Raw genomic sequence first — 16,614 nt, 5'->3', positions numbered from 1 at the left:
TATCTACCTAGTTAAAATAATTACCCAATTACCTGTAAAATAAATCCTAACCTAAGTTACAAATACACCTACACTATCAATAAATTTAATAAACTACAAACATCTATCTAAAAATACAATTAAATTAACTAAACTAAATTACAAAAAAAAACAAACACTAAATTACAAAAAATAAAAAAAAGATTACAAGATTTTTAAGCTAATTACACCTATTCTAAGCCCCCTAATAAAATAATAAACCCCCAAAATAACAAAAATTCCCTGCCCTATTCTAAATTAAACAAATTTCAAAGCTCTTTACCTTACCAGCCCTTAAAAGGGCCTTTTGTGGGGCATGCCCCAAAGAATTCAGCTCTTTTGCATTCAACAAATACAATCACCCCCCCCCCCCCATTACAACCCACCACCCACATACCCCTATTCTAAACCCACCCAAACCCCCCTTAAAAAATCCTAACACTACCCCCCTGAAGATCTCCCTACCTTGTCTTCACCACACCGGGCCGAACTCCTGATCCGATCCGGGCGATGTCGTCCTCCAAGCGGCAAAGAAGAAATCTTCCTCCGGCGACGTCTTCCTCCAAGCGGCAGCAAAGTCTTCATTCTTCCGGCGGCATCTTCAATCTTCTTTCTTCGCTCCGCCGCCGCGGAGCATCCATCCCGGCCGACTGCTAAACTTGGAATGAGGTACCTTTAAATGACGTCATCCAAGATGGCGTCCGCCGAATTCCGATTGGCTGATAGGATTCTATCAGCCAATCGGAATTAAGTTAAAAAAATCTGATTGGCTGATTCAATCAGCCAATCAGATTCAAGTTCAATCCGATTGGCTGATCCAATCAGCCAATCAGATTGAGCTCGCATTCTATTGGCTGTTCCGATCAGCCAATAGAATGCGAGCTCAATCTGATTGGCTGATTGGATCAGCCAATCGGATTGAACTTGAATCTGATTGGCTGATTCAATCAGCCAATCAGATTTTTTTAACTTAATTCCGATTGGCTGATAGAATCCTATCAGCCAATCGGAATTCGGCGGACGCCATCTTGGATGACGTCATTTAAAGGTACCTCATTCCAAGTTTAGCAGTCGGCCGGGATGGATGCTCCGCGGCGGCGGAGCGAAGAAAGAAGATTGAAGATGCCGCCGGAAGAATGAAGACTTTGCTGCCGCTTGGAGGAAGACGTCGCCGGAGGAAGATTTCTTCTTTGCCGCTTGGAGGACGACATCGCCCGGATCGGATCAGGAGTTCGGCCCGGTGTGGTGAAGACAAGGTAGGGAGATCTTCAGGGGGGTAGTGTTAGGATTTTTTAAGGGGGGTTTGGGTGGGTTTAGAATAGGGGTATGTGGGTGGTGGGTTGTAATGGGGGGGGGGGGGGTGATTGTATTTGTTGAATGCAAAAGAGCTGAATTCTTTGGGGCATGCCCCACAAAAGGCCCTTTTAAGGGCTGGTAAGGTAAAGAGCTTTGAAATTTGTTTAATTTAGAATAGGGCAGGGAATTTTTGTTATTTTGGGGGTTTATTATTTTATTAGGGGGCTTAGAATAGGTGTAATTAGCTTAAAAATCTTGTAATCTTTTTTTTATTTTTTGTAATTTAGTGTTTGTTTTTTTTTGTAATTTAGTTTAGTTAATTTAATTGTATTTTTAGATAGATGTTTGTAGTTTATTAAATTTATTGATAGTGTAGGTGTATTTGTAACTTAGGTTAGGATTTATTTTACAGGTAATTGGGTAATTATTTTAACTAGGTAGATATTAAATAGTTAATAACTATTTAATATCTATTATACCTAGTTAAAATAATTAACTATTTACCTGTAAAATAAATATTAACCCTAACATAGCTATAATGTAATTATTAATTATATTGTAGCTATCTTAGGGTTTATTTTATAGGTAAGTATTTAGATTTAAATAGGAATATTTTAGTTTATAAATTAATTAGATTAATTTAATATAAATTTAGTTAGGGGTGTTAGGGTTAGATAGAGTTAATATAGTTAATATAAATACTATAGTAACTATATTAACTATATTAACCCTAATATAATTAGGGTTAATATAGTTAATATATATAATGTAATAACTATATTAACTATAATATACTTAGGGTTAATATAGATAACATAGCTGGCGGCGGGGTAGGTAGATTAAATTAGGGGTTAATAATTTTTATATAGGTGGCGGCGGTGTAAGGGGTCAGATTACGGGATAGATAAGGTAGATGGCGGCGGTTTTAGGGGCTCACAGTAGGGGGTTAGTTTATGTAGATGGCGGCGGGGTACGGGAGCGGCGGTTTAGGGGTTAATAATTTTATTAGGTTGCGGCGGGGTAAAGGAGCGGCGGTTTAGGGGTTAATAGCATTTTTATTGTTAGGCTAGTGAGGGGGGATAGCGGATAGAGGGTTAGACAGTGCGGGCTATGTTAGGGAGGCGTGTTAGACAGTGCGGGCTATGTTAGGGAGGCGTGTTAGACAGTGCGGGTGTTTTAGACTTTAGTCAGGTTTTATAGGCGCCGGCAGATTCTAACGTGGCGCAAGTCACTGGCGACGCCAGAAATTTGTACTTACGCAGATTTCTGGACATCGCTGGTTTGTCAGACTTACGGCACGTTAGCATCTGACGGCGACCTATATGGGATGGCTCGAATTGCGAGCTGAAACTGCGGGCGACGCCGGTTCCCTCGCTTGCGCCGCAAACTGCGATCGATATCGGATCGCGCCCCATGTTTGCTCCCCATTATCCCTGCGTTGTCCTTTCCTATTTTTCTTCTTCTCCTTGCTTTGGTTTAATGTCAGACTGGTCTTCCAGTGAGTTGGGAGGATTTAAGTGCTCTTGGAGTTTTGGGAATCAGTGCCTCCTCCTAGTGGCCAGGAGTGGAATTCCCAGGAGTAGTGATTTGTGGACTCTCAACACCATGAAATAAATTAATTTATTAGGTTAGCATAAATTTATGTCTTATACACAACAATTTGGTTTAATATTAGAGCACTTTATGTCGCTTCAATACCATCATATTCTTAAAGCATGAAAGTTTATTTCTTGTTTGTTTTTTCCCCATTTTTAGGCCTTTCTGGATTTCACCTCGTCAGGTCATGGTGGTACCTGTGGGACCAAGCTGTGATGAGTATGCACAACAGGTATATAGTATATTCATCTTTGCTTATGTGTGGAAGGAGGCCCTGCATACCATCTAGCACCAAAAATACTTTATCCTATTATTTTTCTATCCTTTTTATATACTCAGTAGTTACCTATTGAAAAGGAACGGTTTGTTAGTTTTTAGAATACAAGCAAAAATAACAACTAAAAAAAAAACAGCAACCAACCTCATAATTTTTTGAGAACATATTAAAGGGATATTAAACACTAAATACATTTTATATTGAAATCTATCTTGAACTACATTCAGTGCTCATGTGTTTGTTCAGCAACTCTCCTTTAGATTCCTGCAGTTTTATATAAGTATTATAATGGCAGAACCCAAGGTTAAAAGGAGGTGCATGAAAGTAATTGGTGTTTAGTGTCCCTTTAAAGCATACTATTACATGCTATGAACTGCTGTCTTTCTTTTTTTAACCCTTTGGATGCTATCTCTTGGGTTCCAGGGGTTAGATTAATTGGCTAACAAACTCTTGGCAATTACCTTTATTTTCTTCTAGAATATAACATTTCAAAAATAGACAGGACATACAAGCTATTTGAATTATGTTAGAAACATGGTTCAATTATGATTAAGTTTTTGTATCCCACACAGCAGCACATGAAAAAGTCACACACACAAAATATTGTGTTGCGCTCCGCTAGTTCCACTTATGTAATAATATTGGGTTATGGACCCCATATTCACATCAAAATATAAACAAAATAATTAAAAGTAAATGTATCTTGATTAGTAGCACTGAACAAAATAGACAAATTGTAATTCAGCTTTTTTTTTTGCTGTCTTGTAAAAGGTGTGCAAGGATTTCTTTGAAGCTGGTTTTATGGCTGACGTAGATCTTGACCATAGCTCCACACTGAACAAGAAAATACGAAATGCACAGTTGGCGCAATGCAATTTTATTTTAGGTAAGTACCAAATATTTAGCAAGAGTCATTTTTCACTACCAGATAAACCATATTTACGCAAGAAAAATCTCATTAAAGGGACACTGAACCCAAATTTTCTTCCTAATTAGAAAGCGTCCACAGCTGCATTCATTACTTTTGGGAAATAAGAACCTGGCCACCAGGAGGAGGCAAAGACACCCCAGCCAAAGACTTAAATACTCCTCCCACTTCCCTCATTCCCCCATTCATTCTTTGCCTTTCGTCCCAGGAGGTTGGCAGAGAAGTGTCAGAATTTGTTTTGTCTCTTATGGAGGGTAGTACTCTTCAACATGGGACGGGAGTTTTAAGTAGCCCTATCAGCCTCTCAGTGAGGGCCTGGGTGAAAGTTAGAGTCCAGAGATGCAGGGAGAGTCTCTTTTGTGAAAACCATCCTGACTCATATCAACAGCTCCTACAGCAATAGGCGTTGACGAGTTTCACAGACTGCTTTCTTCTCTCAAGTCCATGTCAGGAACGATGCTACGACCTGTCACACTTGAAGGGCCGTGTTCCTGTTCCACGGCGTAGATTCTGTTAAGATTGTTTCCTTTTTTATTACATAATGTTAACACAGAAGACAGGGTCACAGTGTTGCGCTTTTTATCTTTATAGAATCAAGGGTTAATATCTCCTAAGGGCGATTATTGAACAGGGGGGAATAATAATAATCTTATATGTTTATTTGATTTTATTCTGCTTTATGTGTGAAGTGTTATAGGCTCATAGGCTGTTATGGTATATATAGGTTTCACTTTCACTTTGAGAGCCATGCAGCTTACAAGCTTGGCGCGCTTTCTCTCATAGCAGGGACGGACCTGCAGTGTGCTCGATTTGATTCATTCCCTCTTTGTGACCAGGTGTCTATTAGAGAGGAGTCATACATTTCTGTACTGTCTGGGTCATAGGAGGTGGTGAGTGCCCCAGCCATTGGGGTATAGAGGTGCCGTTTTTTTTTAATAAAATAAGATGTTTAACCGGTTATTGCACTAGTGATGGAGGATGCGGTTACTTTAGAGGGCCCTCCCTCTATTCCTAAAGAGCAATTCCTGTTTATATGGTGAGGAGACCCTAGTTCCCCATCTCAATTATGTTCCATATGCCTTGATAATGTGATAATATCAAACATGTTTGATACCACAGAGCTGTCCACCTCTGAGGAGTTCAGTGAGGTGCGTACCCTACATTGTTATCTCTATACACATGCAGTTTTCCCATAGCATTGCTGATTCTCCATCTGGAGGGGGCCTTTTTTCTCCAGGCGTTACTGCACAGTTCAGACGGTGCTGTCTGCGGTTAATGCTTTACCTTGCCCTGCTAAGCCCAAGTGAAAGGTTACAGATTGCACTCCTTCCCAGAGTACATCAAATCATTTTTTGGATTTAACTGATAGGGTTATCCGAGGATGAAGTTCTTTCTGAGAGTATGAACTTTCTGGGTCAGAGTCTGCTGCCTCTAAACCTCCAGCTGTGAAGGAACCAGACTTTAGTTTTAGGAATTTGTGCTTTCTTCTAAAGGAAGTTTTTGGCAAATTCAGGGGTTCCAGAGGTCATATTGCCTGATGAACCTTTAATTCCTAAATTGAATAGAGTTTGAGGACAGGGTAGTGCCTCCCTTCCCTGCTCCTGTTGTCCTGGGTATTCCACCTCGGACTCTACAGTTCCCTGCGGGTGCGACTGTCCCTGAGTGTTGTGCCTTTCTTTACAGAATTGCGTGCCTTCGCGTGTTACTCAGACATGTTTTTCAGTTATTGTACGACCCTATCCTTATCGGAAACGGGAATACTCAGTCAGCTCTTCAAATGGAGCACCTCATTAAACAGATGGGGATGATGTAATCTCCTGATTGTCCATGTATTGAGATCTTTCACAGTTTTTGGAAGATCAGGGGTCCATTTGGCTGGTCCTGCGGTTAGGCCTGTTTCTACTTGGGCGTTAACCTACGGGTTGCCTTGTATTTTATTTTCATCCAATAGGATGTCCTGTCTGTTTTCCTTCTTCTCCTCTGAGGGAGGATTTATACAGCTTGGCGGTTAGAACCCGCCCCAAGGCAGAACATGCAGTAATCTCAAATGTTATTCCAGAAAATGCAGCATGTCTGCAGGAAGAAAAGGACACATTGAGGAACTGTCAACAATTTAACTTTGCAATGCTGCTCCACATTTGGCTGTTCTTCTCAAACAGTGGTGTGCTCTGACTGTACTGTGTAAGTTTTCCTTATCACAGTGCATCCAGAGCAAAGTGCTGTTTGAAGAGAACAGTCAAATATGCAGTAGCGCTGCAAAGCAGCAGTGCATTTATTAGTTCCTAGCTCAAACCCACCCTTAGCCTTTCTCAGTCTGCAAAGCTGTTTTCTCTTGCAAGGTGTATCCAGTCCACGGATTCATCCTTTACTTGTGGGATATTCTCATTCCCTACAGGAAGTGGCAAAGAGAGCACACAGCAGAGCTGTCCATATAGCTCCCCGTCTAGCTCCACCCCCCCAGTCATTCTCTTTGCCGGCTCTAAGCACTAGGGTCTCTCTACGGGAGGGTAAAGTGAATGTGGTGTTGGAATTGTAGTTTTATATCTTCAATCAAAAGTTTGTTATTTTTAAATGGTACCGGTTTGTACTATTTACTCTCTAGCAGAAAAGTGATGAAGATTTCTGCTGAGAGGAAAATGATTTTAGCATGTTGTAACTAAAATCCACTGCTGTTCCCACACAGGACTGAGGAGTACCAGAAAACTTCAGTTGGGGGGAACAGTTTGCAGGCTTGACTGCAATGAGGTATGTTCAGTCATTTATTTCTAGACAAGACTGAGATAATGCTAGAAGACTGACAAGATCCCCATGTGGGGAGGGTAAGCTATGTTCTGAGACTTAGTAAAGAATTGAATGCTTACATAACAGGGCTAATTATGCTGGTTGACACTAACTTACGGCAATCGATTATTTTACTTAAGAAATACTCGTTGGGAGACACTTTTAAAGCACTTTGGTGTTTTTTCTGGGGTTATTACCCACATGGCTTAAATTTATTCACTTAGAAGTGATTTTGGTAGGCCTCATAGCTCCGGAGTGGAGTGGGAGGGGCCTAATTTTGCGCCTCAGGTGCGCAATTAGAATTGAAAGTTCATGCTGCTTCACATGGAGGGCAGGTAGGGCCACAGCAGTAAGCTGTGGCAAGGTGCTGTAGTAATTTAACCGGTTATTGGCTTTAGACTTCTCCGGTTTGGGCATTAAGGGGTTAATCATTTTGAAACTTGTGGTGCAAACTTATTAAGGCTTTAGGTACATACTGTGCAAATTTCAAAAGGATTACTGCATTTTTCACTGTTTTGTAAAATTGTGTGCTCTTTTTATCTCTTAAAGGCACAGTAACGTTTTTTCAAATTGTGTATTTTATTTGTTTAAAGTGATTTCTAAGCCTGTTTGTACATATTGCTAGTCTGTTAAACATGTCTGAGACCAAGGAAAGTCCTTGTTCAATGTGTTTAGAAGCCATGGTGGAACCCCCTCTCAGAATGTTTCCCAATTGCACTAATGTGTCTATACACTTTAAAGATCATATTGTTGCACTTAAAAATGTGGCCCTAGATGATTTTCAGACTGAAGGTAATGAGGATAGTCCGTCTACCTCTCCCCATGTGTCACAACCAGTTACGCCCGCTCAAGCGATGCCTAGTACCTCTAGTGCGTCTGCCCCTATTACATTGCAACAACTAGCGGTAGTCATGGATAACTCCCTTGCGGCCTTCCTATCTAAACTGACAGTTTTTCCTGCAAAGCGTGATAGCTCTGTTTTAAGAACAGATAATTATCTCTGTTTTAAGAACAGAGGTTTGGGAAACTTTGCCTCTCCTGGTAGGATTGTATATCCCATATGTCACTAGCTCATGGACTCTTGCTAATATGAAAGAAATGAATTTATCAGGTAAATTCTTACATATAAATTTTTTTTTTTTGTAATTTTCTCTATGGGCTTTTAATTTAGGCTAGTGAAATTTAATAGACTTTTCAGTTTACTCGTATTATATAATTTACTTTTTTTCTAATTTTATCCTTTGATAGGCTCAGGAGCAGCAACACTGTTGGGAGTAGTTGGTGGATACACACATATGCCTTTCTTCTACAAGATATGACGAGTCCATGGATTTCATCCTTACTTGTGGGATTTATCCTCCTGCTAACCGGAAGTGGCAAAGAGCACCACAGCAGAGCTGTATATATAGCTCCTCCCTCCTCTCCACCCCCAGTCATTCTCTTTGCCTGTGTTAGTAATAGGAAGAGGTAAAGTGAGGTGTTAGTTTTAGATTCTTCAATCAAGAAGTTTTTTATTTTAAAATGGTACCGGTGTGTACTATTTTCCTCAGGGAGAAATGGAAATAAGGAATGAAGATTTTTCTGCCCTGAGGTTGATGATCTTAGCAGACGTTACTAAGATCCTTTCTGGTTCCCACAGAGCTTCTGAATGTAGTGCAAGAGGAATCTTCAGTGTGGAGAACGGTGTCATGCTTTAAGCAGCATTGAGGTATGTTCAGTCTTTTATTTCTGAGAAAATTTGTTATATCAGAACTGGCTGACATTTTTTTTCCCTGCATGGGAAGGGGTAAGCAGTAGACCTAGATGAAACTGAGAGTGTTACTGAAAGTCCTATTTGTTTCTATGCATATTGATATTTACTTTGGCAATATCTATATTGGGGCTTGACACTGATAGAAGCAGCTTGACTTGTGTATCTTTATTATTCGTATGTACTGGGGACCACATGGCTTTATTCAAACCGCTTCCCATGCGGTTAGACAGTTTGTAGATGTGACGTCCATGATGGGCGGGGCCGATTTCGCGCGCTCAGACGTGCAGTTTCCTCTCACTAGGAAGGCAGCAGGCATCAGCTCCGGTGGGGCCTAAAGTTATTTTCCAGTCACCGGATCGTTGTCGAGTCTAATTTTAGTACCCTGAGGGCAGGTAGGCGCCACAGCAGAGCTGTGGCGAGGTGCAGGGGCTGTTTTCATTATTTAAGTATATTTTTTTAATAAAATGTTTCCTTAAAGGGTGATTTCACTTTTGCTTACAGGGTGCAATAATTTTTGGAAAAATTAAACTGTTATTTACAATCGTTTAGCGATAAGAACGTTTTTAGGGCAGTTTAGAAAAATTGTTGCGCTTTTTATCTCTTAAAGGCGCAGTACGTTTTTTTGACAAGGTTTTTTGGAATCAAATAAGGTGATTTACAACTATTGTGGCTATTGCTAGTCTGTTTAACATGTCTGAACTTGAGGAAACTCCTTGTTCTATGCGTTTAGAAGCCATTGTGGAACCCCCTCTTACTTTATGTACCTCTTGCACTGAAAGGGCCTTACAATGTAAAAAGCATATTTTATGTAAAGAAAGTGTGCCTAAGGATGATTCTCAGTCTGAAGAGAATCAGGATATGCCATCTAATTCTCCCCAAGTGTCACAACCATTAACGCCCACGCAAGCGACGCAGAGTTCCTCAAATGCGTCTAATTCTTTTACTCTGCAGGATATGGCTGCAGTTATATCAACTACCCTTACAGAGGTATTATCTAAGTTACCAGTGTTACAGGGTAAACGCAGTAGGACAGGAATTAATGTGAATACTGAGTCCTCTGATACTTTGTTGGCTATTTCCGATGTGCCCTCACAGGGATCTGAGTTGGGGGTCAGGGAAATTTTGTCTGAGGGAGAACTTTCGGACCAAGGAAGTATGTTACCTCAGACAGATTTGGACGTTATGTCCTTTAAATTTAAGCTAGAACACCTCCGCCTGTTACTTCGGGAGGTATTAGCGACTCTGGATGACTGTGACCCTATTATGGTACCACCAGAGAAATTGTGTAAAATGGACAAATATCTAGAAGTACCCACTTACACTGATGTTTTTCCGGTTCCTAAGAGAATTTAAGAGACAGGCCGGGTATACCGTCCCCCCCCCCCCTCCTAATTTTAAGAAAATGTATCCCATTTCAGACACCATTCTGGACTCTTGGCAGACTGTTCCTAAGGTGGAGGGAGCTATATCTACCCTGGCTAAACGTACAACTATTCCTATTGAGGACAGTTGTGCCTTCAAAGACCCTATGGATACAAAATTAGAGGGTCTTCTAAAGAAGTTATTTATTCATCAGGGTTTCCTTATGTTACAGAAGCATTAGTTATTTTGTTGTGAAGAGCTTATTTCCCAGCAGCAATGCCTGAACCAGCAAGCCAGCGCCTAAGAAGGGCTCCAAGAAAACTGTAACAAGTATCATTTCATAAAGAGTTAACTTTTTTTTCAGCTTTTAGAAACTATTGCCTAAATACACGTTTGCTGGCCTCAGCTCTAAGTTTAGTGATAACCAATCCCATTGTCTAATCACCTCTGGAGCCAGACTGCTAATTGATAAGATGAACTTGTAAACTTGTTATGTTAAGTACTGTAATCCTATTGTGGCCTGTCAAAGGACAGTGCTCTCTATCTAAATGTGTGATGGGGGATTTTGTGCTTCCCCCCCTCTCCCCCTGGGAGTGCCCTGTGTGCATGTAACCTTAATAAAAAGCAGGCTGGGCATCCCAGTCCTGAGTTCTTGTTTGACCCTCAATCGCAGCGTTGACTCGTTTTTGTGGGCAGAAGGGTATCCTAGCTGTACTGCAGCTAAGGGAGATTATTCTATATTTGCGAGACTCATATAGAATACTATGGAAAGCAGCTTCTCCCCTCTTTAGCAATAGGGATCCAGGCTACTAAGCGGTCCATCTCTCAGCGAGACTAAGGGTAACCGTAACATTTGGCGGCAGCGGCGGGATTTTCCTGGATTTCCTAGGAGAGGTACAGAACGGATGGAGAGCGCTTACGAAAAATTGAAGCGTACAACCCTAAAGGATTTACTTGAAAGCAGAGGGGGGTACGCCAGCAACCGGCCGAGGAGAGAGCTGATCGCAGAATTGACCGAACTGGATCAGAGCTTCACAATGGCGGAAACACCGACCACGATTAGTGACGAAAAAACCAGGATTGTTCGGGAAAGGCTCTCATTATACGGGCCGAACCCCTCCATGGAATTGGTACAGCAGTTGATGGCGGAGGCGGACGAGGATATACGAGAGACTCGAGCACACGAACTCAACCTAGCGAACGCACACCGCAATGCTGAAGCCCCGCAGGTAATCATCCCTGTCGAAAATGATGGGAGGCACAAAATACCATATGCGGCATTTCGACCCTTCCTAGAGAGCGAGACAGGGATTGATGAATATTTGGTGGACTTCGAAAGGCAATGTGCCCCGCACCAGATTCCCAACAGAGAGTGGCCCACGATATTGTCTGGGAAACTATCCGGGCGAGCCCTGGAAGCCTTTCGTACTCTGGGTGCTGAGGAAGTGACACAGTATGAGCTAGTTAAGGAGACACTGTTGCGACGGTACGCTGTAACTCCGGACATGTATCGCCGACAGTTTCGGGGCACGGAAAAGAAGCCTAACGATACCCATATGGAATGGGCGCACCGAATGCGGAGAGCGGCAAATCACTGGCTGAGCGGAAGTAAAGCGGTGACTGGGGAGGAAATTTTACAATTGTTTCTCTTAGAACATTTTTATAATGGCATGGAACAGCAAGGGAAGGAATGGCTGCGAGACAGGCGGCCTTCTACCTTAGAAGAAGCAGCCAAATTGGCCGATGAACATTATGACTCCCGTCTTCACGAACCCATGAACTACCGAGCTCCAGCACGGGTCGAACCCAGAGAGGTTTACCGTGCACCCCCTCGTGCTGAATTCCGAGCCCCGGTGCCCACAGGGCCCGTCCGACACTCAGGACCACCCAATAACAGCTCTGAGCGTCCCAGACCGACTTGCCACCGATGCAAGCAACCAGGGCATTTCATGGCTAGCTGCCCCCTTAATACGCACCAGACACCCAGGAATTACAATTACCCCTCTGGGTCCTATCGTCCGGCCCGGGCCCTCTGTGTTAACCAAGAGGCCCCTATGGAGGGATATGTGGGGCCGCTTCACGAGGCAGACCCTGTATATGCTGCCTCAGATAACCGCCAGCACCATCGGCAGAGGGTATCGCTCGAGGGGCGATCTACCGAGGGATTGCGAGACACAGGGGCTACTATCACGCTGGTACAGAGTCATTTGGTGCCAGAGCACAAGCGATCCGGACAGACTGTGGCCATTAGAGTGGCGGGGGGGGGATGTGTACAAAATTCCAACAGCTAAAGTGCATCTTGATTGGGGAGCGGGAAAGGGGGCTGTGAACGTGGGCCTAATGGATAATTTACCTGCCGAAGTACTACTGGGCAACGATTTGGGCCCCATGACTTCTGCCTATGCTCCAGTATGCAACAACGAGGCGGACCCAGTGACTACACGGGCCCAAGCCCGGACGGAGCGAGAGCTCTCACCAGTGCGGGAGACACAGGTAAGACCTACCCCGACCTTGCCTGACAGGTTAGGCCCCATACCCTGGGACACCCCAGATGCTTTCGAGGCAGAGTCTAAGACTGACCCGACCTTACAAAAGTACCGGGAACGAGCAGAGACCAGAGGGGGCGGGGCAGATAACGAAACATTCTTATGGGAAAAAGGGAAACTATACCGCTGGACAGAGAAAAGGGGACAGCGTAGGCGACAGCTGGTAGTGCCCCACAAATACCGTCAAGAAATCCTCAAAATAGGCCACGACATCCCCTTAGCAGGCCACCTAGCCGTAACCCGTACCCTACACCGCATTACTCACACGTTCTTTTGGCCAGGGGTGCACGCTGACGTTAGAACTTACTGTAACACCTGCGATGTGTGTCAACGAGTAGGAAGGCGAGGCGATCACCCTAAAGCCCATCTAGTAAATATGCCCATTGTAGAGGAACCCTTCAGCCGGGTTGCTATTGACCTAGTGGGACCACTGGCTACCCCTAGTCCCTCCGGTAAGCGCTACATTCTTACCGTAGTGGACTACTCTACCAGGTACCCAGAGGCTGTCGCCCTATCCAACATACAAGCGGATACGGTAGCGAATGCACTAGTACAGGTGTTCTCCCGGGTAGGATTTCCAAAAGAAATCCTATCCGACCGAGGCACCCAATTTACGGCTGAATTGACCCAACAACTCTGGCAGGTTTGCAAAATTAAGTCCCTCCTGAGCTCCCCATACCACCCCCAGACGAACGGGCTGTGTGAGAGGTTCAATGGGACCCTCAAGCAAATGCTCAAGACGTTCACTCAGGAATACCGAGACTTGGAACGCTTCCTGCCGCACCTCCTATTTGCTTATCGGGAGGTGCCCCAGGAAATGACAGGGTTCTCTCCCTTCGAGTTGCTCTACGGAAGAAAGGTACGGGGACCCCTAAACCTGATCCGGGAGCACTGGGAGGGAGAGATGGAGGCTGACGGTGTCCCCATTGTGCGATACGTGCTGGAACTCAGGGACCGAATGGAGCAATTAGCCAAATCCGTGCGGGCTAATCTCCAGTTGGCCCAGAGAAGGCAGAAAGTATGGTATGATCGGGGGGCCCGAAAGAGAATCTTCACCATAGGACAAAAGGTGTTAGTACTTAAGCCGGTGAAGACAGACAAATTGCAGGCGTCCTGGCAGGGTCCCTACAAGATCGTAGAGAAAAGGGGAGACACCACTTATGTGATAGCTAGCTGCCATGACAACAATCTTAGAAAGACATTCCATGTAAACATGCTCAAGGAATATTTTGAGCGACCAGAGAACGTGACGGCCGTATGTTGTTCCCCTCAGGAAGACCCCGACAGTTTACCCATTCCAGACCTATTAGAAAAGAGTCTCCCCACAGGTATAGTGGCGCAGGTTCAGATAGGGGACCGACTTAGCCCCACTGAAAGGGAGCAGCTCAACCAACTCCTCCAGTCCAAACACCTCACCTTCTCCCTGAAGCCAGGGTACACTACTTTAACCACCCACCAGGTAGATACCCCGGGACAAGCTCCCTTGCGCCAGGCTCCGTACCGAATCCCCGAAGCAGTTAGGACAGGAATGAAGAAGGAGATCGATGAGATGCTCCAGCTCAGGGTAATTGAGCCCTCCGATAGTCCCTGGGCCTCCCCAGTTGTCTTGGTGCCCAAGAAAGATGGGACCACCCGGTTCTGCGTAGACTATCGGAGGCTCAATGAAAATACCGTGACGGACGCTTACCCTATGCCCAGGGTAGACGAGCTACTCGATCGTATAGCCAGGGGAAATTACCTGACCACTATTGACCTCTGCAAAGGTTACTGGCAGATTCCCCTGGCCCCGGAGGCTATCCCCAAGTCGGCATTCGTCACCCCATTCGGCTTATATCAGTTTAGGGTAATGCCGTTTGGGATGAAGAATGCCCCAGCTACATTCCAGCGCTTGGTGGATAGGCTCCTGGATGGCTTCCAGAGTTTTGCTTGCGCCTACCTGGACGACATAGCGATCCACAGTGAGTCCTGGGAGGACCACTTAGCTCATGTCGGAATGGTTCTGGATCAGATCCGGGCTGCTGGCCTGACTCTGAAGCCAGAAAAATGCCACTTTGGGATGGCCGAGGTACAGTACCTGGGTCACCGGGTGGGGTGTGGAAAGCAGCGACCAGAGCCGGCCAAAATAGAAGCTGTCGCCAATTGGCCCACCCCCATCACTAAGACTCAGGTCCTAGCCTTCCTGGGCACGGCAGGGTACTATAGACGGTTCGTACCAGACTACAGCACACTTGCCAAACCCCTGACTGACTTGACCAAGAAGAACTTACCTCGACAGGTCCTGTGGTCTCCCCACTGTGAAACGGCTTTCCAGGCTCTCAAAAATGCTCTAATTAACGCTCCTGTCTTGGCGGCCCCAGCCCTTAACAAACGTTTTATCGTCCATACAGATGCTTCCATGTTCGGGCTGGGAGCCGTCCTCAGCCAAGTAGGCGAAGATGGAGGGGAGCATCCAGTTGCCTACATCAGCCGGAAGCTCCTGCCCCGCGAAGTCAGCTATGCAGCGGTCGAAAAGGAGTGTTTGGCTTTGGTGTGGGCATTAAAGAAATTGACTCCCTATTTATATGGTCAGGAGTTCACTCTGGTCACCGACCATAACCCGTTGGTGTGGCTGAACCGGGTCTCTGGAGATAACGGCAGGCTATTACGTTGGAGCTTATCGTTGCAACCCTTCAATTTCACCATTACTTACAGACCTGGGAAACAGAATGGCAACGCCGACGGGTTGTCCAGACAAACCGACCTCAGCCCCGCATAACCAGCGGTCTGGACAGCCTTAGTCTGCCCCGAAAAGGGGTCAGACCGTGTCTGCCAGAGTGTTCCACAGAAAGGGAGCACTGTTACAGAAGCATTCGTTATTTTGTTGTGAAGAGCTTATTTCCCAGCAGCAATGCCTGAACCAGCAAGCCAGCGCCTAAGAAGGGCTCCAAGAAAACTGTAACAAGTATCATTTCATAAAGAGTTAACTTTTTTTTCAGCTTTTAGAAACTATTGCCTAAATACACGTTTGCTGGCCTCAGCTCTAAGTTTAGTGATAACCAATCCCATTGTCTAATCACCTCTGGAGCCAGACTGCTAATTGATAAGATGAACTTGTAAACTTGTTATCTTAAGTACAGTAATCCTATTGTGGCCTGTCAAAGGACAGTGCTCTCTATCTAAATGTGTGATGGGGGATTTTGTGCTTCCCCCCCTCTCCCCCTGGGAGTGCCCTGTGTGCATGTAACCTTAATAAAAAGCAGGCTGGGCATCCCAGTCCTGAGTTCTTGTTTGACCCTCAATCGCAGCGTTGACTCGTTTTTGTGGGCAGAAGGGTATCCTAGCTGTACTGCAGCTAAGGGAGATTATTCTATATTTGCGAGACTCATATAGAATACTATGGAAAGCAGCTTCTCCCCTCTTTAGCAATAGGGATCCAGGCTACTAAGCGGTCCATCTCTCAGCGAGACTAAGGGTAACCGTAACACCTTACAACCAACAGCCTGCATTGTTCCAGTGACTACTGCAGCGGCTTTCTGGTTTGATGCCTTGGAAGAGTCTCTTAAAATTGAGACCCCCTTAGAGGATATTTTAGATAGAATTAAGGCTCTCAAGATAGCTAATTCTTTTGTCACAGATGCCGCCTTTTAAATTGCTAAATTGGCGGCTAAAAATGCAGGATTTGCCATTTTAGCGCAAAGAGCATTATGGTTAAAATCATGGTCTGCTGATGTGTCATCTAAATCTAAGCTCTTGGCTATTCCTTTCAAGGGTAAGACCCTATTCGGGCCTGAGTTGAAGGAAATCGTTTCTAACATTACTGGAGGTAAAGGTCATGCTCTACCTCAGGATAAGTCTGTTAAGAATAGGGGTAAACAAAATAATTTTCGTTCCTTTCGGAACTTTAAAGGAGTACCCTCTTCTTCCTCTTCCTCTTCCTCCACAAAGCAGGAAGGGAATTTTGCTCAGGCCAAGTCCGTCTGGAGACCCAACCAGGCCTGGAACAAGGGTAAGCAACCCAAAAAGCCTGTTGCTGCTACCAAGACAGCATGAAGGGGCGGGTCCGGATCTAGTAGGGGGC

The 16,614-nt window shown here is 44.6% G+C and overlaps 1 protein-coding gene across 1 annotated transcript in view; it reads left to right on the top strand.

Moving 5' to 3' along the window:
- The window catches only part of LOC128663291 (threonine--tRNA ligase 2, cytoplasmic-like), a 411,905-nt gene that overhangs the window by 383,650 nt on the left and 11,641 nt on the right, over nucleotides 1-16,614 (top strand). Inside the window, exons 17-18 of the mRNA XM_053717549.1 lie at nucleotides 3,070-3,142; nucleotides 3,959-4,073. Coding sequence (XP_053573524.1) covers nucleotides 3,070-3,142; nucleotides 3,959-4,073 — 188 coding nt within the window. The remainder of the gene's footprint in view (nucleotides 1-3,069; nucleotides 3,143-3,958; nucleotides 4,074-16,614) is intronic.

The sequence above is a fragment of the Bombina bombina genome, chromosome 6 (assembly GCF_027579735.1).
Source record: "Bombina bombina isolate aBomBom1 chromosome 6, aBomBom1.pri, whole genome shotgun sequence".
NCBI lineage: Eukaryota > Metazoa > Chordata > Amphibia > Anura > Bombinatoridae > Bombina > Bombina bombina.
This window is presented reverse-complemented; position numbering and strand designations above follow the sequence as displayed.